At 37.4% G+C, this 23686-nt stretch overlaps 1 protein-coding gene and 1 long non-coding RNA gene across 2 annotated transcripts; both read right to left on the minus strand.

The window, feature by feature from the left end:
• Positions 1-660: 660 nt before the first annotated feature.
• LOC103700993 (FIP1[III]-like protein) lies at positions 661-21870 on the minus strand. The gene is made up of 9 exons (XM_008782917.4): positions 20997-21870; positions 17585-17754; positions 17182-17308; positions 17030-17098; positions 16757-16879; positions 16530-16631; positions 16330-16448; positions 12331-14218; positions 661-1571 (listed from the first exon to the last, which is right to left on the minus strand). Exons 1-9 carry the CDS (start codon positions 21552-21554, stop codon positions 933-935), a joined length of 3795 nt encoding a protein of 1264 aa, XP_008781139.2. The 5' UTR covers positions 21555-21870; the 3' UTR covers positions 661-932.
• On the minus strand, positions 8706-10227 carry LOC120110206. Its single transcript, XR_005510974.1, has 2 exons — positions 9842-10227; positions 8706-9674 (listed from the first exon to the last, which is right to left on the minus strand). It is a non-coding gene; the product is annotated as an uncharacterized LOC120110206 (long non-coding RNA).
• Positions 21871-23686: the final 1816 nt, after the last annotated feature.

Consider the following 23686-nt stretch of genomic DNA (forward strand, 5'->3'; position numbering starts at 1 on the left):
TGTGACACATGTAGAGAGAAAGAAAGAGACTTGGCTATGCTTGAATGGTTCTCCACTTAGATCCAGTCAAATCTCAATTGGATGATGAGAATCCCACATCGATGATCCAACCCGTTAGATGTGACCTACTACCATAAAACTATTTACGGACCAAAAAATCATGTAATTTGAAAATTCCTAACCTATATATCAAGGGATCAAAAAATTAGACGGTTTAAATAATCTAGAACAATGCATGTATTTTTGACCACTTGATGCATATGCTAAGAAAATCCAATTCCCATGATTTTTGATGCATGAGAAAATTAGGAGTAGTAGATAACATCAAACAACTTAAATCATCAATATAGAATTTCCATTGTTCAATGGAGATCCACTCAGAGTTTTGCTGACAACATGATAGTGAAGGGATCAGAACATAGACCCCAAACAAATAATCCGTAAGCAACAGTATGCAAATCAAAGACTATCTGATATATGCTGTTTTGACTTTTCAGATTGTAGTAAACTAAAATGAAACCTATCTATCCCCCTATCCCTCCACGAAAAGAGTTTGATATTTAAAAGCAGAGCAAGTTGAAGAGAACGGAGGAGATATTAGCCAGATGAGCTCTTAATCATTTGAACAAAGTAGAGTTTACCATGCTTTAGAGTCTACAGTTAAAGCAAAACCTTAAGCTGTACAACTTTTTTAATAAAATTAAACAGCAATCCAACATACATTCAATGAACTGTAATACGCAGTAAACTAAAGAAATAATGATATACATCAAAGAGAAAAAAAGAATTTAGCAGTATAGCATCAGGAGCACTTTGTCTTTCATCAACTTCATTGGAGATTATTCAACTTCACAGGAAATGCAATAAGCAGTTCTCACAGATACTCCAGGGGACAAAGCCACCATAATGGTCCACTCAGATGAATGGTCCGATCACTGCATGCCCCCCCACCGCCGTTTTCTGGCAGGCCTCTGTTGTTTAAGTTCATCAGTTACAGTTGCAAGCTCCAGCTGTGGCTTCAGAGTCTTCTCAGGTCCTTGCTTCAGAGCAAGTGGCCCTTTGAACCGTTCCCTGCGCTTTTCCATCTTTGCCAGTGTCTCAAGTATACGATTGCTGTCAAAAAACCCATATATCTTATTATCTGGAGTGGATTCTTTTGCTTGTGTGCTTTTCTCTTCTAAATGAGCTGACCGCCTTGCTTCGACAGCAGGGAATGCTACTTTTTTCTCAGGATTCCAATATTCTGTCGTTAAACCCACATGTTGATCATCAGATTCTTCTATCAGTTGGCCCTCTTCAATATCATCAACATCATTACTTTGTGAAATAAGATGTTTGTCTTCACAGTTCTTAAGAAAGTGGTCATCTGAGTGTTCCTTTAACTCTTTCACTCTCTCCTTCAAGCTAGCTGGGCGATTATGGGTTCCTTCGGATTTTGGGACATGGAGAGGAACCTCCAACAAGCGAACTTCTTCAATATGCCTGGAATCCTTCTGTTTTTCATCTATTGTCTCAGTCACAACTCTGTGGACTTCACTTGCAACTGTAAATTCATTACCTCTTTTGTGGAACTGCAACAAAATAATATAGTAATAAGAAATACAAATACAATGCAAAATGTCAAGAATAGTTAACAAATAAATTTGCTGCCCAGCAATTATTTGTAAATATACTGAACAACGATCAGACTGCTCTGCGGACTGTTTCCCTAGCACAAAGAACCACATGGTTGGATAGAACAATTATGGACACCATATCCTCACCAGATGCAGAACAAGAGTGAAGAGGTACGGGCCAAAAGCAAACGCCAAGTTCAAGCACTGAAAAGCTACAAATTTCTTCAGAAAAATTTGGGTACTACTTCTAGCTCTTGCATATGCATTTGATGCAACCATTACATAGTGACACAGTAAGACATAGTAAAGTCAATGAAATATGTTCTTTCAAAAAGAGAAGGCAGCTTAGACACCTTAGCTATATCTAGCTAAAGCCCTTGCATGAGGAAGGAGACAACCATGGGATGATGCACCTCAGTCCCAAAGAGAGAAAATGATAAATTTTCCAACGTATAACCCTACTATAACTTGTGAATAACACGACATACATGTAAATGAAGCAATTTAATTTCTCATGTAAGTAACACAAAGCAATTTCGTCCTCAACAGAGAAACGAAAGACAGAAGGAGTGTGCTTATCATAAATCGTATATTCATCTCACTGGAAACTCCATCAGGTAGCTAACATATGAAAGATATACTGACAAGTGCAAATTTATAATCAATAAATTATGGAAAATTTAAGTAATAATAGCGCTTAAAGCATGTTCTAGAAGATGCCAAGTGGGTGCAAGTTGATTGGGAGTCAATAGGCCCAGAGTTGAGGAACACCAAGTTCCCTATGCAAACATACCCCGGAACCATGTGCATTTGAAGATTTATACAAATGCAAGGAAGGAAGGAAGCAAGCACATGTGCACCAACATAAAACATGCACAAGCACATAAATAGGTACGTGCATGCACTATTATAATAACAAAGACATGTTTCCAAAAAAAATTAAACATTTATCATCAAATCAATTTAAGATGAAGATTAATACTTTATTTTATAGTTCTTTCAGATATATTTTTTCTCTTTCTTCTCATCTTGTCTTCCCATCTCTTCTTACTATTTTTACCTTCTTACTCATCATCTGTTCCTCATATTTCTTCTTTGAAATCTGTGCTACCTGCCTCAACCCCAGGCACCTGCCTAGGTGGGTCACATCCTGACTTTTCCTCCCACCCAAGCCCAATAAACTAAGCAATGCACTTGAGATCTACACAAGGTGCCTAAGGGATCACATGCTAAGGCAGCATTAGGCTGGCTTGACCTGTGTTTGAAACAATGACCTTAGATTATTTTTTTTTTAAAATAGTGGCGGTAGTACCCTGCAGTCTTAATATACTAGTGAAAATATTATAGCATGAAAAATATATGATAAGCAAATGGTAACCAACAAAGGCATATAATTAGATGAAGAACACTAAATTGCAGCAGCTAGGGTCCTGAGCATTCAGGAAACTAAATTAAAATCTCACAAAATGTTAGAAGGAAATATCAGCAAACATGTAGCCCAAGGAACACAACCACAATGGCTTGCATATATAATAGGAGCCAACAAGGATAATTCAAAGGTTGTGGAGATAATAATGTGCAACTAGTCATTATCTATTATCATGAAAACAAAATAGTGTAGTGCAATCGCACAAAGAAATTATTTAGATAACAAACAGAAGACTCACAATCTAATTGTCTATTATAGGCAAATTAGGAAAAAAAATCTACCAATGGGATCAGATTATGTAATAACAAGATTACACTTTGTTACTAATAATGAAAACATGATCAATTGGAATCAAGATGAAGAAACATCTAGATGCTTCCTCCAAGGTATATGTGAAGCATTAAGAATAGAGGGTCTAAAGAAATCAAAACTTTTTTTCTTGGATTTCCTGGGAACCTCCCACCAGTTCAAAAAAATCCTAGGGTGCTCCAAAATCTTCTAGAATCATCTAGCCTTCCTTCTAATCCTCTCCCCTAGTCTACTTCTAATACTTGGACAAATTTTGTCTATGATTTGAACCAAATCTGAATCAAGTTCTGGAGATGAATCTAGCAAATTCATCCAATAAATACTCCCAAACAACCAAATTTTATATAGCTTATTCACCACAGTGTCTACACAAATATGGAATAGAAAAGTAAGGACTACTGCAACCAACAAATTAATCTTTTTTTTTTTCTGGGATAGCGTCTCCATGGTTCTACATCATCTCTATTCCATGAATAAACATTGAATATCAAAACATTGCTTGTTACTATTACCTAGACTTATACAAACCAAACAAATAAAATCAAGTATCTAGCACCCAATATATTAAAATATCTACCCCCAAGACAGGTGAAAGCTAAAAAATACAACCAAAGTAAGTCTTTAAGAAACAAAGAGTCGTCAGGACACCAAAGCATCACCATCTCAGTTGAACTAATATAGCCTTAATGTGAGGACTCCATGAATTAGGAAGATCAGGAATATCCCTCAATCTTTGTGCAAATTTTATTTAAGACAGAGAGCGAAACTTGGTTTAGGAAGTATGGCTCCATACCCTTAACACAACCCAAATGATTATAACAACCCTGAAGTCATTAAGAAGAGGAGTCTGAAATTGGAAACAAGCAGCAGTGTCATAAAACATAATGCTTGATCATCTCGCTTGTAAAACAACAGAAAATCAGGATCACATCACAGGTATTCTCCTCCTTTCATGCCAAAATGACAATTCCAGTTTGCACTTAAATGTAATTCACTCAAATCCAATCACTCTAGAAGAAACTAATTGCAAGATCAAGTACAAGCAGCATTAACTATACAAAAAATTTTGTCCCTACTCTCCAACTCCTCTAAATGGTAGAAATACTACTACATGGTGCAAAAATTGAACTCTCTCCAACATAAGAACAAACCTTCAGAAATAATAACAATTTTCAGTTTGCTTCCATATGCATATTGAACTACACAAAGATATGTTTCAAGATGAATGGACTATTAAAATGCATCACATGAATCCTTTAATACCAATAAAAGCATTTCTTTAAGCCACTTTAGAAACTAGAACAATGAAATCTCCAATACATCTACAATTTATATCAGAGGACCTGAACCCTATAATATTTTCTGGCAGGTCCTTGATTTTCCAGCACTGCCCAAAAAAGGCATCAAATGACAATCTTATCATCCATAACTTCAAGGAGAAAAAGAAAATTCTGTGCCTAACTGACCTTCAATTTTTTCATGAATTATTTTTTTTAAAGAAAGATATGTTTGGATAGATAAGGGCAGTTAGAAGTCACCTTAAAATAATCTATAGACAAGATCCATAACCAAATGCATGTTAAAGTGCTTCTATTTGTAAAACAAACCTATTTTCAGAACAAAGGTTAGACTTATAGTGACATTTCCTAGTGATAGTAAAACATTTCAAATGTCCTATAACCACCAAATGTATGTGAAACTTGAGTGATAAAATTATAAGGTGGGTAGTAAGGCCTGCAATATAGCATGGATAACTAGAAGCAATGAACAGATTGAGATGGAACAGTCATCTCTAACAAAGAGCAGGGTACGACCCTAATATAAGATTGTAATTTGCATGAAAAAGCAAAAAAGGATATTGAGATTTAGCTGAGATCAGCAAAACGGACTGCTCCAAAAAAGAAGGTTTGATTGAGTAATTAACCTTAGCTAGAAGCAAAAAACAATCATATAAACACTCAAATACCAAATAGATTGGAGTTGGGTGAAAACAATAAGTGCCCCCCCCCCTCCCCCCCAACTTCATAAAAGACTAAACAAAATTTCAGTGACAGATCTAGGTCATGGAAAAAGGTCTCCAAGGTTCACACTGAAATTTGTTAATATTTGTTAGTAGGTACATAGATTGTCTACATTAGCTAGATTCTTCACCCTAGTGAAGGTGCTAGTACAAAATGTATATCAAAACACCCTTATAAAATTTCAGATTTTGTAGGATCCTTGAAAAAGGTAAAAGCACCATTATATAAGAAAGTTTATCACTTTATCCTACGATTGCACATGAAAGAATACCCTCAAATAGTCTTAAGCCCTTAATTCATAAAAAAGCATATTTAGGATACATAAAATGCAATCCTTATGAAGCTCTAAGAACATAGTCCTAATAGTGTACCAAAAAAAAAAAGAGAGAGAACATAATCCTAATAGAAATGGCCTTGGCCTAGAGCCCATATATATGTAAGTCTTACGAACAATTTAAATGGTTCCATAGTGTGATGCTTTTTTCTGAAACTAGAATTGTATATATTCTGGTGCACCAATAATATCCACATATACATAGTAGTATTTACAATTTTGGAATTTGAGAAACTAACACCTGAAACTGGCGCTCAATAACAAACACCAGTATCTCAGCAACATTACAGACTGTGAATGGTCATCTGATTCAAGTTTTGTTTGGCCAAGCCCTCCTCAAATGTTCACTTAATAACATAAGTACCTTATCAAAACATCATGATATGGAAATATTAGCTATTACAGGAGGATTCACTAAAGAAAAGAAGCACCTGATATTGTATGGAAAGGTCAGACTAAATAAAACAGAATACCTGCCCAAAACCATATATGCAAGTTGCAAAAAGGACTTAAGACAAACTTGAACTATCCCTATCAGAGGATAAAGCTATTGGTAGGTATAAATGGATAAGGATTCAGAAACAAACCACTGATTAAATTAATGATATAAGAATGGTTGACTTTGGTATATTATGCCTACAATGAAGATAAACATATTTAGCCTAACAGGTTTGAGAAAGAAAAGACTAAAAGCAATGAGAGAGAACACAGAAATCATTGTGCACATATGTACAGGGAGTTGGAGAGATCTGTTCAATCTATTCAATAGGAAAGGCTTCATAACCTAACAAGTTCAAGACTACTACAAAGGGCTTTGGACGTGCGAACACGTGTTTTATGAGGAAATCAATTGTTCAGCCAAACCTTTCAAGTACTCCTTTAGTGCTCCAATTTGGCACATACAAGCCGATGCCTGGCTCCAACATGAAGACAAGTCGGGGACATCCACTTGGCTCACATGTTGTATATGCAATAACAGAATATGCAGCTGCATCACTTTATCTTGCATCACAATCAGGCTTCTACGTATTGTTTTCCATAAAGAGTTGTAACTTTAATCTATAAAGCATGACATAATACAATAGGAGATGAACAGGCCTAAACGGGTCTCACAAGTCACTTGTAGTTGATGATAAGGAAATCATCTCTTTTTGAGTTTCCTGACAGACTTCAAATGATGCAGTAGTTTCTGAATAGAAGATCCAATCATTTTATTTTGGCCTTCAGTGATCTTATTAAGGCTTAAAATTTAAAAATATGGCTCCTTTACTCCTTTTCCACCAGCTTTCAAACTGATTTCAAGTGATATGCTCCTGCCTTTCTTCACAGAAGGAAATGGGAGATTCACAACAGCCATTGTCAGTCTAATAGTATATTTTCTGGATTATACATAAATTGTTAGACATACAACAAATATAATATAAGTACAATTAACTCCAAATGAAGCATAAAAAACACAATAATACTATATCATGCATCAATATATTTAACACTCCTATCAAACTCACAATATATAGAAACTGAAATTTGCTTGGTAGATATAGAAGTATCTGATAGTATACATTTGGATTAAGAAGTTCGCACGCTACATAACAGATCCAATGTTAAGAAGTGTTAAGGTATCTGCAAAATAATGTCAGATAAAATACAACTGCTCTAAATTTCATGAAATCAAGAATTTTGAATAGCTTTAAGTTTACTAGGAGAGAGATTAGCCCTAATTATGAGACCCATACTAGCAGAGATGGCAAGAAAGCTCGACCTATGGGAAAAATATAAGCTCTCACATGACACTCTGCATCAACATTGGAGCGAAAGGCAATATTGGTTCCTCACTCATCTTAGAGGTGACTATCTCCGATAAAGAACACAATCTCTGGTAATAGTAATGCCAAGCACCAATGCAAAGGCAAAAAAGAAAAATAAGGAGTGAGACCAAGGTTTTAAATACTATGGAACAGGCAATCATCCCAACACTTGGGATGGTTGATGTCCCATCCCGTCCCCATCCATTTCTTGAGTAATCCCGTCTCAACACTTAAGCTTGAGTGAGACCATGTACCATATGTATCAAATTAGTAAACAACCCCCACACCACCACCAAAATAAATAAATAAGTGGCAATAACAAGCAGCCTCATCGCATGCACAGCATGCACAACTTTTCAGAGGCGCATGGCCAGATAGATGAGACTACCCAGAAGCTGACAATTCATACTAGTTTATCATCAGCAGAACAATGTCTCAAATTGAGCTTCATGGAAATATCAACAATGCAACCATTAGCATACCAATGAAACTGTAAGTACAATCTTGTCAAGACAAGTACCTTCAGACCAACAGTCAAAGCACCACCACCAACAATTTTGACAGCACAATATTACGCAATATTTTGATGCTACTAAAGTAACTTCATGTGAAGCACAATCACACGAGCGATGATGAAGCCCATAAAAACTGCCGCATAAAAAGCACCCAACAAAACGAAGGCAGTCAATGAAATAAGAGACTACAGGAACAAGAAAGTGGTATAAGAAGATGTCCCGGGAATAATGAGATAGCACATATTTCTGTAACAACAGGAGCACCAGCAGAAAATGGTACAAGAAAGCAGCACCTGCTGACTTCAATTCAAAGCCCTGAAATAAAAAAAGGGGCCCCCGCCCCTGTTTTGTTCAAAATAAGGGAACCAGAGGCTCCCTCCACCTCCCTCTCCCTTGCTCCCTCCCTCCCTCTTTTCCTCTCTTTCCTTCTCCCTCTCCCCCTCCCTTGCTGGTTTCTCAAATCGAGGGGTGGAACCGTGCCCCTCAAGGTCCGCCGTACCGGTCCGGTCCGGCGTACCGGTCGCCGGCCGGACCGGTACGGTACCGGTCCGGACCGGTACCGTACCGGCCGGGCTCCACGAGTCAGACTTTTTTTTTTTTTTAATGTTGTCTCTGTTGGATCTTAAATTAAATGAAAATTGATGTTTTTTTATTACTTTTTTCATGATTTTTGATATTTTCATATTTAAATTTAGGGTTGAAATTTGAAACATATATGATGCATGATTGCATGTTACGTTTTCCTCCCGTTCGAAATGATAAAATCATACACATAAAATATCTTCGAATTAAGATACAATCATTTACATACATTTAAAGTACTCTAGGATATCTAAAATCGGGACGAGTGCCGATGGCTCTCGTAGATATCTGGATCATAAGTATAATCAGGAGGAGGCAAATCAACCCAATCAGAAGGAACACGCGCCAGGTTATAAGAACTGTCGGATCTCTCGCTCACGCTCTGGCTCTGAGAGGTGTCCTCTGATTGTGTAGGGGCCCATCCAAATATGGCGGAAGCAAAATCCAATGCACCATATCCGTATTCGTCAGGCTGAGGCTGTGGATAATAGAATCCGTATCCGTATGTCCTCGGATCTGCAGTCGTATCCTGTCTTCCTGAACGACCTCGAGGAGCCCGTCTTCTATATCCAATAATATCCTCACGATCTCTATCAGGTGGTCGACCGTGGTCCGTATCCTGTGTAGCACCCATAAATTGGGACTCACCGGTGAAATAAAGACCACCCTCCGGCTGTGTCTCATGAGTACCATACTGTCCTCCGCTCCCTCCATGGCTAGAAGATCCATCACCACCAGAACCTTCATCGCTACTAGTCCAAGTCTCTTCCTCGACACTCTCCATTGGGATTCTTTGTTTTCCTTTCCTGGCCCTCTCTGTCTGGCTCCCCTGTGCCTGCGGCTGATCAGCTCTGGGAGTGCGTGGAATATTGCGCTCAGCCCATTGCTCTGGATCGACCCCAGCTTCGGTGGCTATGAAGGTAGCTGGTCGTGGAGGCGATCCTGGCTCGTCAAGCTCGGGCTCCTGCTGCTGGCCTACAAGCCAGCCGAGTAGTGGATCATCGTCATCAGCGGTGAAGGACCCGTAAATCGGATCTGTATACTTGAGCTCCACTTCCTCCTGGATGCACTTTAGCCATTTCTATCATAAAAGGACAACTTATCAAAAAATTAAGCTAATAAAGTAAATTTTTGCATTATCTTATTATTTAAGTAATTTATAAACTATTTTTTTTAAATAAATTATTAACAAAATTAATGAAATAATATAGGATAAAAAAACCGCACCTTAAATAGTCTCCGCTGGATTTTTTGGGCAGGACCTCCTCCTCGCTATCTCTCAAATCTTTCCGTCTCCGCACCTTAACTAGAACCTCTCAAGTCTCAACCTCAAATTGTTTGGGAAAGAAGTGAGCCTCGTTCGGTTTTTATAACCGAACGAGAGGCTTAAGTTAATCCCAGATTAACAGAAAATCCCAGCTTAGTAATGTTAAATTCGTACGGAAAGAAGTGGCCGGTCGGCCGCTTCTTGGTTTTTAATGGGAAGGAGTGGCCTCCGGCCACTCCTTTTCCTATTAAAAAAAGGGAGAAAGCTGTGGCCTGTCGGCCACAGCAATTTTTTATTTTTTTTTTTTCATTGAAAGAAGTGGCCGGTTGGCCACTTCCTTCACAAAACCACGCGCGGCGCGTGGCGCTGTGGTTCCCCGAAAAAAAAAAAAAAATTGAGAGAAGTGGCCCCGTGGGCCACTTCTCCCTAAAACCACGCGCGCGCGTGGTTTTTGAAACCACAGCGCGAAGCTGTGGTTTCGTAAAAAAAAAAAAAAAACCACCCGTACCGGTGCGAACCGGCCGGTTCGCACCGGTACGGGGTCCGTACCGGCCGGTACACAGATGAAAACCGGATATACCGGTTTTCATCGCTCTCCGGTACCGGTCAAGCACCGGACCGGTTCGTACCGGCCCGTACCGACCGGTACGGACCGGTACGGCTTTCCTTGGTGCCCCTAGTACGGCTCGATACGCCCCGAACCAAGCGGTTCAGGATGGTACAGCATTCCATGACATCCATTAATTATTCCGCAGAAATCTATATAGATGGGAAAAGAACTAAGAACTTAGAGAGAGAAAATTTAAAGCTGGAACAATCATATAGCAGAAAGAGAACAATTAAACACCAATCATAAAAATCAAAATAAAAGAAATCATCATTTACAATGAAGGATCTCACTTGAGAATAGATATAGCCTCTAGGTGAGCAAACACATTTTATGTTTACTCATACCATTTTAACATCTATAATAACAGAATAGAGCTGAAGTATCTCTAGAAACCTGCCTAGGACAGACCATGTTTTATCGGCTCAAACAAAGTGACAAAAAAGAACATTATTGGAGAAGGGAAGTTGTAGAAGCAAGTTCCCAGAAAAGTCCACCATACTTCCAAACAGAAGACAACCAGAACACCTAGTCCCACAACCCATATCTAGCAAAGATAAACAGACACAACAAGTAATCCACCCCATTTTCGAGGACCAATTGTTTTTGACATTCCACTTCAAAAATACTTTTATGTCTCTTGGCATGCAAGTAGGCTAACAAATGCAACTTACTGCAATCATTGACATTGAAAGTGATGGAAATATGAAGTGACAACATGAGCAAGTTGTTGGCAAATTAGCTTATTGACATAAGCCCGTCATTCATCATTTTAGAGAATATTATCATCAACCAGTATGCAAAAGTTTTGGCAGTCAGGCAGATAGTGAATAGATGTGCACTTAGGCTTGATTGTAAAAAGAAACATGTTTTAGGCAAAACCATATTAAGATCAGAAACAAAACAATGTTCATTATGCTGCAAGGATGCTATGTTGAAACTCACCAATGCACAAATAGGCATAAACATATAACACTTAAGTACAGAAAGGTTGAAAAGAATCCATCTTAAACCCTAATAAAACAAGAAAATAGGCAGTGAGACAACAAGCAAGTTGGCAAAATGTTGAACTCTTCCCCTGTTATCTTAGGATAACCTAGACCAAGATAATTTCAGATTGAAAGGATTGTCCTGGACAAGGCATATGCCTAGTAAGGAAAAAGAAATTTAAAAACAAAATCCATGAATTATATAATAAGAAAATCAGAACATTATCAGCTCAAAAAGGAAATCAAGCCGTCGACATGTTTTGAAATGTAAAAAGAAAAAAAAAACAAAAAAGGGAAAAAGCAGAGAATAACTTACCCAAGGACTTCTGAAAGAAAGCATGACAAAGAAAAGAAGGTACCAAAAAGAACAAAGTTGTTTGCTCTACTTGAATTTAGTAATTTAAGCACAATATTAGAAAGCCATACAGTTTTCCTAGCCATTACAAAATAACTGAACGGTACATGTCTTAAATGTATCAGGCAAATACCTGAAATAACTTCAGTAAAGCAACTGGCAAAAAGAAAGTTCACTCATCTTCTTGCATCCTTCTACAAGTTCAACAAATTGTGCACAGGGCTAAAGCCGCACCCTCAATTGCCTTAGATTGAAAACCACATGAGACAAGTACGACCCAAGCATTTAAAGCAGAAAGCTTTCCAGGCATGTAAATAAATTCTATAGAAATGATTGAACAAAAGAAGACACAGCTGGTGTTGCATTCTTTCTCCAAGAAGAAAAGGATGAAAAAAAAAAAGACCAGCCACACCAACTTAAAAAGACATATATATTCAACATCAACATGACATAGGTACAATGGTACAAGGTACTAGACTTGGTTTCCCCAAATTTTACCTTTCTTTTCAAACCATTCAGATGCATGTTAACAGCCTCGCTGCGACCTAAAGTTGCCAGCTCATGCCTTCCCTTATCAAAATTGTGCAAAACAAACTTACCATGTTCCCTTGCCTCAGAAGCAGAACTTCTTTGAGTTCTTTCATTAACTAATTCCTTTCGAGCATTGCTTAATCGGCAGTCATCAGAAAATTTTCTACCACCGACTAAATGATGCTTAACAAGACTCTTCTCATTTCTTGAACTCCTTTCACAGAGAAAAGATTCCTCCCTAGAAGACAAATTGGGATCTCCATGCTTAAAAGAGACTTTGTCATCAGTATCAGGTTTGGGCTTAGCAAGCCGACCATATCTTTTCTCACGAACAATGCCATCAACGTATGTACCTCTTTCTTCAGTGATGTGTTCATCATCATGAAATTTGTTGTCATTATTTTCATAAGATGAATGATGGCAATCCTTGCTGCTTGGAACAAAACAACATTCATATTTCTCATACCTGGACTCTATCTCTCTAAGAGCAAAATGTTTCCTGTGATCCACGAATTTTTCATGTGACCTGCATGACCGACATAAGTGATTTCTTAGTGGACTGGCATCATGCCAACCTCTTTCATCCTCAAAATGGTGTTCATACGTTTGAGAATCCAGCAGCCGCCCATCAAGATGTCTCAACCTTTTGGCATCATATTCATTATACTTATTTGATCCATACAAGTCAAAACATGAACTTCGATCATAGTTGTCTCTTCTTTCAAGGGCTCTTTCTTCTCTGCCACTGCAAGGTGCAGCTCTACGGAACCTGTGATCAAAGATCCCCTCTTCCCTATCGCATCTGGCTATATGTCTTCTGTGCATCTCTTGTACATGTTTTTCTCTACATCTTTTTTCATAATTTACAGCATCTGTCCGGATGAGATGTTCATTCTCCCTGTCCTTTTTATGCCTCAAACTTGAATCCTTTCCCAAGAAAATGGAACCACATTCTGAAATTGATTCATCAGAATGCTCATGACGAACAACTCTTTCCCTTCGATCATCATGATGCCATTCACGAGAGTAGTGTTCACGGTGTTTTATTGCACTATCCCCACCAGCAGCACTTTGCTCAAAACAGTCTCTCTTATCCCAGTTTATCCTAGGATGATTATAATGATCTCCCTTCTTGTGATAAGATTTAGAAGAAGATTTTTCACTATCATGCTTTTCAGCATACTTTCTACTCTTGTAACTTACTGACATTTTTGTTTCTTTATTAGAAGACAAATGTCCTCTTATATCAGTGCTGTGATCACATTTACTTTCCCCTATCCCATAGCTCACCTCAAAAGGATCCACATCATTCTGGGGCTTCCTAGGAAACTGACTAGAAGCTTGTTCATTGTCTGCAGGTATATTCAATTCAGAGATGACATTGTGTCCACTTCTACTGCAACCATTGTGACCTTCTGGAGAGAGGCAACAGTCACAAGTGTTACGTTTAATATCTTCTATCTCTGTTTTAGTTGCATTGATTCCGGAATCATTTGAAAGATAACAATCAGATCTAACTGATTCTTGCATTGCAGTCCCTGAGTCCAAAGATGTCTTTCTGATGGCAGCATGAATTTTCTTCAAACAGCCATCATCCTTGAATGCTCCAGAATGGCTATCAAGATCACCCGAACTGAGACTATGCATAACTTGAACCCCAGAAGCAATTTCAACTTCCATCAGTGAGTCATCCACTCTCAAAGAATCCTCACTTTCATCCTTCGAGTAATCCAGTTTCTCTTTAACTTCATCGGCAGCTCCCTTTAAATTAGTTTCTGCCACCTCAGGATAGAAACGCACAAGAGGATCGGTAGTTTCCCAACATCCTTGACCATCATAGTCTAGAGACCACATTCTGCACATAGAACAGGCAGATGAGAGACAGTTATTGCATAGAAAACATGACAAACAGAAGCTAAAAGTATGCACATAATAGTGTACTAATAGACAAGCCACAAAACACTAATAAATAGTAAGTGCACAGCATGACATGAATGCACCCTGCTAGCAACTAAATGCGATTAAAGTTGGGCATTTAATCTAATTGGAACCGTTATAATAACAAAAAAAGGTTGAATCACAAGTATCACTGCTTATAAGAAAAAATAATAAGCTCAAAGAAGCGAAAACATGAAAGCTTGGCTATATGGAAAACAACAGAGTGACCAACTTATGAAAATCTCAGTCTGCAACCACAAGCATCCAAATCCCAACCAAAACCACAAGCAGGCAAAAGAGAAAATATATGCTGTCATATAGTGATTGTCAAGTAGCCATACCATGTTCCCAAAAAAATGAGTCCAATGCACCAGCAGCAATTGCTTAAAAATAACGTGCATGTGAAATAATACAAGTTTCTGTCCATATAATATGATAATTTACTGCAGTGGAACTAGGGGCTTTATTAGGAGGGCATCTTCAGTTTTTTAATATTTAAAAAAATTATTCCATAAATCACTATTAGAAGCAAAAAAAAACAGATTAAAACTGCAGGACAAGGTTCAATTGCTTAGTAGCACAGAGAGCAAAATTTTGGCATCAGAATTCAGCATATTCAGATGACTGAGTAGGTTCTGTTGTTCTTCCAAGACCAATGTCAGAAAGCAGATTTTAGCCTCTCTTGTCACAGCTTCTCCAGGTGAGGAGCTTGGGTGAATAAGGCACCTAACAGCTAGGAAGTTTTAATTTTGAACAGATTAAAGCAATTCTCCTGTTGATTTCTCATGTATCCCAACTTTGTAGGCCCTTCATTTTGTGTCATTCCTTGGTAAAACAAATTCTGGTGGGGTTTGGCCCTTCCTTTCCCATCCCCAGAAAAAGAAGAGAAGAACTAGTAGGTTTTGTCGCCTCCCACACTGCTATCTAGATACTCATCCATATAATGTCTCAAGAACTTTCTCTTTTTCTGGGTTTTTCTCATGCATGCAAATATGACTTAAAAGACGTAGATTCATTAAAGAAAATAGATTGGAGTTGCATGCCTCCGCCAATAAAAGTATGGAGTAATGAATTTTGAAAAACAAGAATTTATAGTAGCCTTGTCATTCAATTGTGAATCAGCAATTAAAAAAGAATCATTTTAAAGATAAAGACTGTATTACACAATTCTCCAACATGGCTGAGCTACCAAGGTTGAATCCATATGCAGACCTCAAACATAAACCAAAACAAGTGCTTGGATAATTCTTCTTAATTCTTCTAAATGAAGAATTATGATATTAAAGAAAGAATCCCAGAAACCTACATACCAAGCCACAAAAAATACGATATTTATATGTGATTATTCTTGTTAACTTTAATTCTGGAATTTTATTACCATAAAAAAAACAACCATCAAATTTGGTCTCCAACTATTTGAGTTGGCTTGACCATCAAGGATTTGAATAGATTGTACATTGACTATAATTCGAAAAGAATTTCTTTCTTTATGGATTAAATAAGTCACTTTTTGGCATAATCAACAATAGATAAGTCACAAACTTACATGGATTCTCCTTTATGTTAATTGTTAAGAAGCATACCAGCATATATTTTTTTTCACTAATGATATAAACTTAAATTGTGCATATGTATGCCATGTCACATTTAAACAGACATAGTCGTGCCAAAGATCCTGTATTTGCAGTTTCAGAGAATCCAACTTAGGGCCTTCTAGATCAAAAGCCTGTGAACATTCAGCTCTATGGGTTCCAACAGAATAAATATCTCATTCCATCCTCTTCAGCTCATGAACATCCATCTCAACCACTATTTCCTACAGTCTTCTGGCCATTGGGCATGCAATGAGTGGTAGACAAGCATCACAGGGGTAAACAAGTGATGGGTAGCTTTCATTAGTTTGATACATTTACAACAAATAACAATTGAAGACATAAAAGCAAGTTATGCTGGATTTCACAAACAGCATTATTAAAACTGGACTGGCCGATAATATAAACAAGCAACCAAAAGAACTACTACACTCACCCTTCATTTGGCTCATTCTCATATTCCAACATTGAGCAATCACCATGTCCTTGCTCCGCATGTTTAAGTTCTCCCTCACATGGAACTGACACATTCTCCATAGAACCACCCATAGCAATCTGAAAAATTCAAGCCATCAGTGATGTCAAAAAGAAAAAAAGATAAGGCAGCTCTACAATACATCAAACAGAAATAAATACCTGTATCACTACATCAGAATCACGGTGTCTTGGTCGCCTTATGTCTGCCGATGGTATGCGTTCTCCAACTCCACTTTCAACTTGAATTGCTCTACCCTTTGGCTGGACGTAAATTGATTGTATTAGAATTATATAGCACATAGATGGTATTAATATTAGATGACTGAACAGAATTTCAATGCAATTAGATGAAATTGATGGTAATAATGTGTTCGTTTTCAACATACCATCTGAAGCCCCATTAATCTCCTTTCTACATTCTCCATATGTAAGAAACTTTTTTTCCTTTGTTCCCATTGAGCAGCCTTAGTTAACATAGCTTTAGGTGATCCCAGATCAGATTCAAGAACCTATTTGAAGGTTTATTTATAAAAATCTTAGTCACAGTATACCATGGTATGCTGATCGGCCAGGTACGGCAGTGGAAAACCATTCCGGCCCCAAAGGGGGCCAGAACCAATCGGTACGGATGCCTCACTTAGGAGACAAATTTTATTTACCTGATTCTGCCTTGATAACTTATAGAATGGGAATTGGGTAAACATTGTCGCTTGTTGCCTACACTGGTCCTGAAAAATTCAAATTAAAAATGTCACAAAGTTTAAGACATAATGTACTAAAAGAACGTCTGCATAATGTTATCAACAAGTACCAACTGTTGGAAGTAAGTTTTCCAGCTATCCTCATCCAAGCCAAAGTTAAAGTAGTCTGTTATATCCGCTCCTGGTCGCCTCCAGGGTTTCTGCTCAAATGCTTCAATACTTATATCAAAAATGGTCCTGCATGAAGCCACTCAATTGTCATAAAGACAACACAATAGTAACAATGCACAATGCAAGTCTAATGGAAAAGATATAATAGAGAACCAAGATATGACACCTCCATTCAGGAGATGAGACAGTGATCGATTGGTTTGGGGAAGATGTAGATCACTTCATCAATTTCCAATCAGTGAATACATCATAAAACCAATACAAGTTTTTCTATACTTCTAGGATATTTGTTACAGAAAGATAAGAGCTAAATGCTTTTCCAATCCATAATGAAGAAAATACCTATTTCGAGGCAAAGTGAAACCATATCCATTTTGAGCTGATGCAGGAATGCTTAAACTGCAGGATGCAGTACCCCCTGAAGATGGCATCATCAGCTGATCCCATACACCTCTTGCAGATATTGAATTTTTTCCATTATAGGAGATTCGTCCTTGATCAGATCCTACATACTATAAAACATTAATGGTCAGAAAACAATGGTTTTAGAGGGTAAACTTTTAGAAGATTTGCAAGCTTTAATGATTAACATACCATGGCAGCAATTATTTAAACATAAACAAAAGGTAAAAGAAAATTGAGCATATTTTGATGAATTGGAGTTAATGATGTCACATAAAATTTTGAAAAGCAAGTAATTAGAAAATGAAACTAGCAAACAAAGAATATGTTCCACCAACAAGACAACAAATGGTACTTAATGAAAGTTTAAGGGATTAAAATAAACCAATACCCTACAACAACAATTTAAAAAAAAAAAGAGCTTCAATGGCATTCAAATTTGGTTGCAGCAAATCCGGCATGAAATCTAAAAGCTTATCATATCTGGTTTCAATTATAGGTGGACTCAAACCTGATAACCTCTCAAATATGTATGTCTACAAGTTCACTAGGTCACATGTGTAGTGTTATACGGATACCAGACCTAAATCTCATAGCAAAAATTTAATGAGTGGCAGCCATGGCCAGTTGGCAATAGATGGGATGCACCAGAAGACAGCAGCTACCATAGGCAATAAGAGTTGCATGTCTCTCTTCCTCAAGTCCTAGCCCTCACCTTCTTTCCTCAAGGCATCTACCATCCTCCACCCTACTTTCCCTCCATTCCTCCACCTTCACTCCCCTCCCTGGTCCTCCGCCCACCTCGATCCTCCATTCCAAGCACTCCAAAAATCCTCCACTCCCAATCCCCAGCCCCCCAAGCAAGTACTTTTTCTACCCTTAAAAGCCCCATCCTCAACCATTAGACCCATGCCCCCTACTCTATCTTTAAAATTCCCTCCTCCACCAACCTTGATCCACCCTCAACCCCTCTCCTCTAAATCACCCTGCTATCCCCAATCCCCTCACTCTCATCTCCTACTTCCTCCACCACCAAACTTTTCCTCCACCAATGTTACCTCAACACGTGAAATGGGTGCCTAGTGTCCAAGTGTCCAAATGAATCCGACAAGAGAATCTTCTAAAAATCAACACATGGACAAGTTTACATATCATATATGTATTTTCCAATATGTACTTATGTATGCTTATGGTGGATAATGAATTAAACCTATGCTCCTCGAGTTCAAAAAAAAAAACCGATAAATGGTTGGTGATATTATGTTAGAAACAAAAACTTCCATATGGGAGTGTCAAAACTAGGCACATAGACAACTACATCATAAATCAATGGTATGAACTTAGAAATGTGAAGGAGTGTCATAAAATGTCCAAACTGTCCAAGTGCCCAAATGTCAAACATGTCCAAAAAAAACAAAATTTGGAGTGTTCAAGCAACATTGCCATCCACGCCTCAGGAGCCCTCTGTCCCTCTTGACCTTCAACGTACATCCCTCCCATATGATAGCCACCTATGTCCAATGTTGATCACTACTGCATTTATTTTTGAGTATTGACCTTGCCTCCCAAACTGAGTTCCTAGATTTGGATCTAGGTTTCAATCAATGTAGGAACAAACCTATTGCAATTGATATTTGCATTATCCATAGTTTCTTGAATTAAGTTTCAAAAGGTGGAAGGTTTTAGGGGGAACACATGACTCTAAGCGTGGACATAATCTTGAGAATTTAGCAGATTGATGATTGAGGCATTAACCTTCAAATCCTTAAGTATTACCTCCAATCAAAAATACATTGTTACATTGTTGCTGCGATAAGGTTGCTTTTATGATAGGCAATTTCTTGAGAAAAAAAATTTGAACAAAGAAAGGGGAAAAAAGATGCTTATTTTCCCTTTTTGATTTCCAGGACAATCTTTAATAATTTTTGATGATTCAAAATAACGGAGATGGAATGCAAAGGAAGCGATTTACGCAGTTCATTCTATGGGTTTCTCTACTTTAGGGGATCTTACTTGCATAGTGGTATGGACATGATTATGTGTTATAGCATCCAAGAATTCATTAGTACCTATTTAAGAAGTTTTTTAACTATTGACTACCTAGCTAAAAATGGTGTACAAGGTGGTGAATGAATTTTATTTAATTAGTGGAGAACAAGTAGGAGGCATACAATGTTTTTTTTTTTGCTCTTTAAATTTTCTCAACCATTTGATATCAACCATTGTCTCCTAAACGCAAACCTCGTTCATGGTAACAGATGAGTTGAATACTTAGCTCACGGCTTCTAAGACTACTTATGCGGATAAGAAGATAACCATTGTTCTACAACACAGACTGACCACCCACACCTTTTGAAGTACATCACAAATCACTAGTTCAACAACAGTCAGCATCAAAAATACATAAAACAAGTGCTTAAAAATAGTACAATATTTAGAAAATCTAAAATGATATGACCAAAGATGGAAAAATATAATAATTTCATTAAACGTGTAATATCTATCTTATAAAAATGATGGAATCTCCAAATTTACTTTTTTCCAAATATGGGACATCTCCTAACAAACATACGCCGTAAAAGTAATTTGAGAAGGCAATGGCAAAAAATGACAATGAATGGTGCTGAGAGTTGGGATGACAAGTCCTTACTAGAGCCAAGTTCGAACCCTAATCCTAAAAGAGTAAGGTAGTAAACAAGAAGCTTCCCATTTTTATTTTAATTATTTCCAGCACCTTTAGAGTGGCCGACACAGATGGTCAAAATTGAGTTGACCATGCAAGCAATGTAGTTGGCCTAACCGGTCAATAAGTGGCACTTATTTCTGGGATTTGAATGTCTAGGATTGACTCGACCCATACAGGCTTCCAGCTCACAAGTTGAACAGATTGACAGGAGCAATCCTTCTTAAAGGTGTTGCTCAACAAGGAATTCCACATTCAACTCGGGAAGAGTTGTGGAAGTAAAGAGACAAATAAATAGAAGTTTCTCTAAAAACAAGCTTGCTTTTGGTCTTTGAGAGCTTCTTTGTTCGTTCAGGGGAGTGTACTGCTTAGTTGGTTCATTCTCCGTATTATCTTACATATATCCGTTTACCTGCTTGTTAACAGCTTCCTTTTCTGTTCCCCTTTTCTTAAAAAAATAAACAAAATAAATATTTTAGTATGCTTTTGATTCATATAACTCATTCTGACTTCTTTCTCGTTACAATTTAATTTGAGCAATCTATGAGGTAACTGAAGAACAGGAGGAAAAAACAAAGAAAGCAGAGTAGCAACTAAACAGCATTTGCAGCAAAAAAATAAAACACGCATTTAAGCAGCAATACAATGAAGTAAGAATTAAGAACATACCCAGCTATAGTAGCTACCCTTTTCTGCTCCTCCTCTTTCTGTGCTACCCTGCACCATCCCATCAGTGGGCGACAACAGCTGGTCTCCCCACTTGTGAGTTTTCTGCAGACCATCAGGACCATAAAGAATCACCAAATCCTCATCCTCTTTCTCTCCCTCGCCCTCTCCCACCGCCGCGCCCCCACTCCCAAGATTCTCTCTTTGTGAAGGTGCCGACTTCAGACGATCATCTTCATTCAAAACTATATGGAGATCATCTTCACTGTCACTGCTGTTTCCACTCTCCTGCGCTCCAAAAGCCAGGCTTTCGTTACCCCCATTGGAAGACACCGCCCTCTCATTGGCTTCACCAATCCGATCATCCGAGCTGTGCTCCTCGCTGAGCTCCTCGCTGATCGAATCGAATTCCCCAGGCTTCGGGCTGCTCATATTTCTCTCAGCCGAGGAGGAATACTGATTTTCTTGGACGCGGAAGATGCCGGCATTTACGCGATCCTCGAGGTCGCCGTAGAGATCGCCGAAATCATCCATATCATCATCCATCCTTGGCTCCCCCATCAAACCAAGAAGAGAGACCTAATGTGACGAAGAATCTGGAACCCTAACCCTAGTCAAGAAGAAACAAACCGGCGGCAGAGAGTGCGAGCTTGAACTCAGGCGGCTAGGGATCGGTTGCCATCGGATCGGTGAGCCGAGAGTAGGTTCAAGGATTCAGGCAACTCCATTGGCCGCCCAAGAACCCTAACCCTAGCTCGCCAGCGCTCGCCCGCCGCTTTCTCCCCGTCTCTCTCTCGCTCCTCGTTCAGATGACGAGAGAAGGGTACACTCGTCGGCATAATAGAGCTCGCGTCCGAGCGGTACCGGTGGGCGGCATACGCCTGGATATTTGCTATTTATACAGGGCTTAGGGTTTTTCGGACAATAACACAATGACCATTTTACCCTGCTTGATTCGTAATGATATTAAATTTTTTTTGTCATTTGGTTAGATTGTCCGTGAGGACAAAGATGAAAATAATTATGAATTGAAACTAACTTGGTTTTAATGCATTGCTGGGATCTCCATGAATATACTCTAAAAGTTATATATTTTATTGTAAGGAATCATATTTAAATTTCATGTTCAAAATACAATGCTTTAAGCTCACAATTGATTAATTAGATATTTATTTCTGTGCATCATACTAATTATTTTTAAATTACACTGTACACATTTAATATATGATTTTTTTTTTACATATCTTTCTGAATATTAAAATTTACATGAATACCCTTTTAAAATTGATATTTATATATATATTCTTATAAAATATTTGTTTTGCATTGCATATGTGCCCACACAATCTAACGCCGTCAAAAAATTAGAGGTTTAAAATTAAAAATAACTGAAATATCCTTAATGGATAAAAATGCAAAATAAAATATTTATAAGGATAAACATGTAAATAATATTTTGTGATGGTATTCATGCAATTTTATATATTTATGAGGGTTTACATGCAAAAAAAAATCTATTTTTATTTTTTTCTATTTCAACTTATTTTAACACTAAGATTTATAAAGGTATAGATTTTATTCCTCTTCATTTATAACAACCTCTATATTTTATTTTATCAAAACATAGCTTATAATATTTATTATTATTGATGTATATACAAGGACATACATTAGAATATAAAAAAGAATTAGAATCTTTTAAAAGCACACGATAGATTGCAGTAATCAAACTTCTTTACTACTGCTATGCTCATGGGTACAAGAACAACATCAATCATCCCAAAGCAAAATTATTGAAAGACGTCGAACTCTTAAGACTTATTAACAACCTCTACGACCATATAGTAGAAGGTCACCCTAGACAAATTAGAGTGTTAAAACAAGCTGAAATAGAAAAAAAAAATAAAATTAAATTTTTTTTATGTAAACCCTCATAAATATGTGAAATTGCATGAATACTCTCGCAAAAGTATTATCTACATATAAATCTTTATAAATGTTTTCTTTTATAGATCTACCTATTAAGGATATTTCAGTTATTTTTATTTTTAAATTGCTAATTTTTTGACAGCATTAGATGGTATAGGCACATATGCAAGAAAAAAATGAAGGGTATCCAAACAAAATAAGTATTTTATAAGGGTATACATGTAAATATCAACTTTAGAAGGGTATTTACGTAATTTTAAATATTTAGGAGGATATGTACGTAAAAAAACTTTAATATATGGTTTTTTACTAATTGTCAAGCATTTCCAAAATGTGTTCAATTCATTTTCATTGGCTAAAAAAGGATCTATCACAAAATCACCAATAAATATTGTGGTAAGTTTAAAATGAAAAATTAACTCTCATGCGCCAAGAAGTTAGAGGCAAATGATTCAAACTTTCCTCGCAAGCATCATCTTTGTATCCCCAATCTCTTTTAACATGATGGCATGAAGAAATAAATGGGATAATATAAGGGAATGCCAGTACATTTTACTAAGAACATTCTTGAATAACGTATTACCCAATAGTTCTTGCAATCATCATCAAGTTATGAAATTAGGGATGTGATGCAATTTTCTTCCTTCAAAGTTCTAAAAGAAAAAGAAATATTATAATGTTTACAATCTTAGGGGAGCAAAACCTTTCTCTTTTTTTTCTCTCCTCCTTTTAGAGTAGCATTGTGCCCCGCAAATTGAGTGGTC

The sequence above is a fragment of the Phoenix dactylifera genome, chromosome 3, assembly GCF_009389715.1.
Source record: "Phoenix dactylifera cultivar Barhee BC4 chromosome 3, palm_55x_up_171113_PBpolish2nd_filt_p, whole genome shotgun sequence".
Taxonomy (NCBI): domain Eukaryota; kingdom Viridiplantae; phylum Streptophyta; class Magnoliopsida; order Arecales; family Arecaceae; genus Phoenix; species Phoenix dactylifera.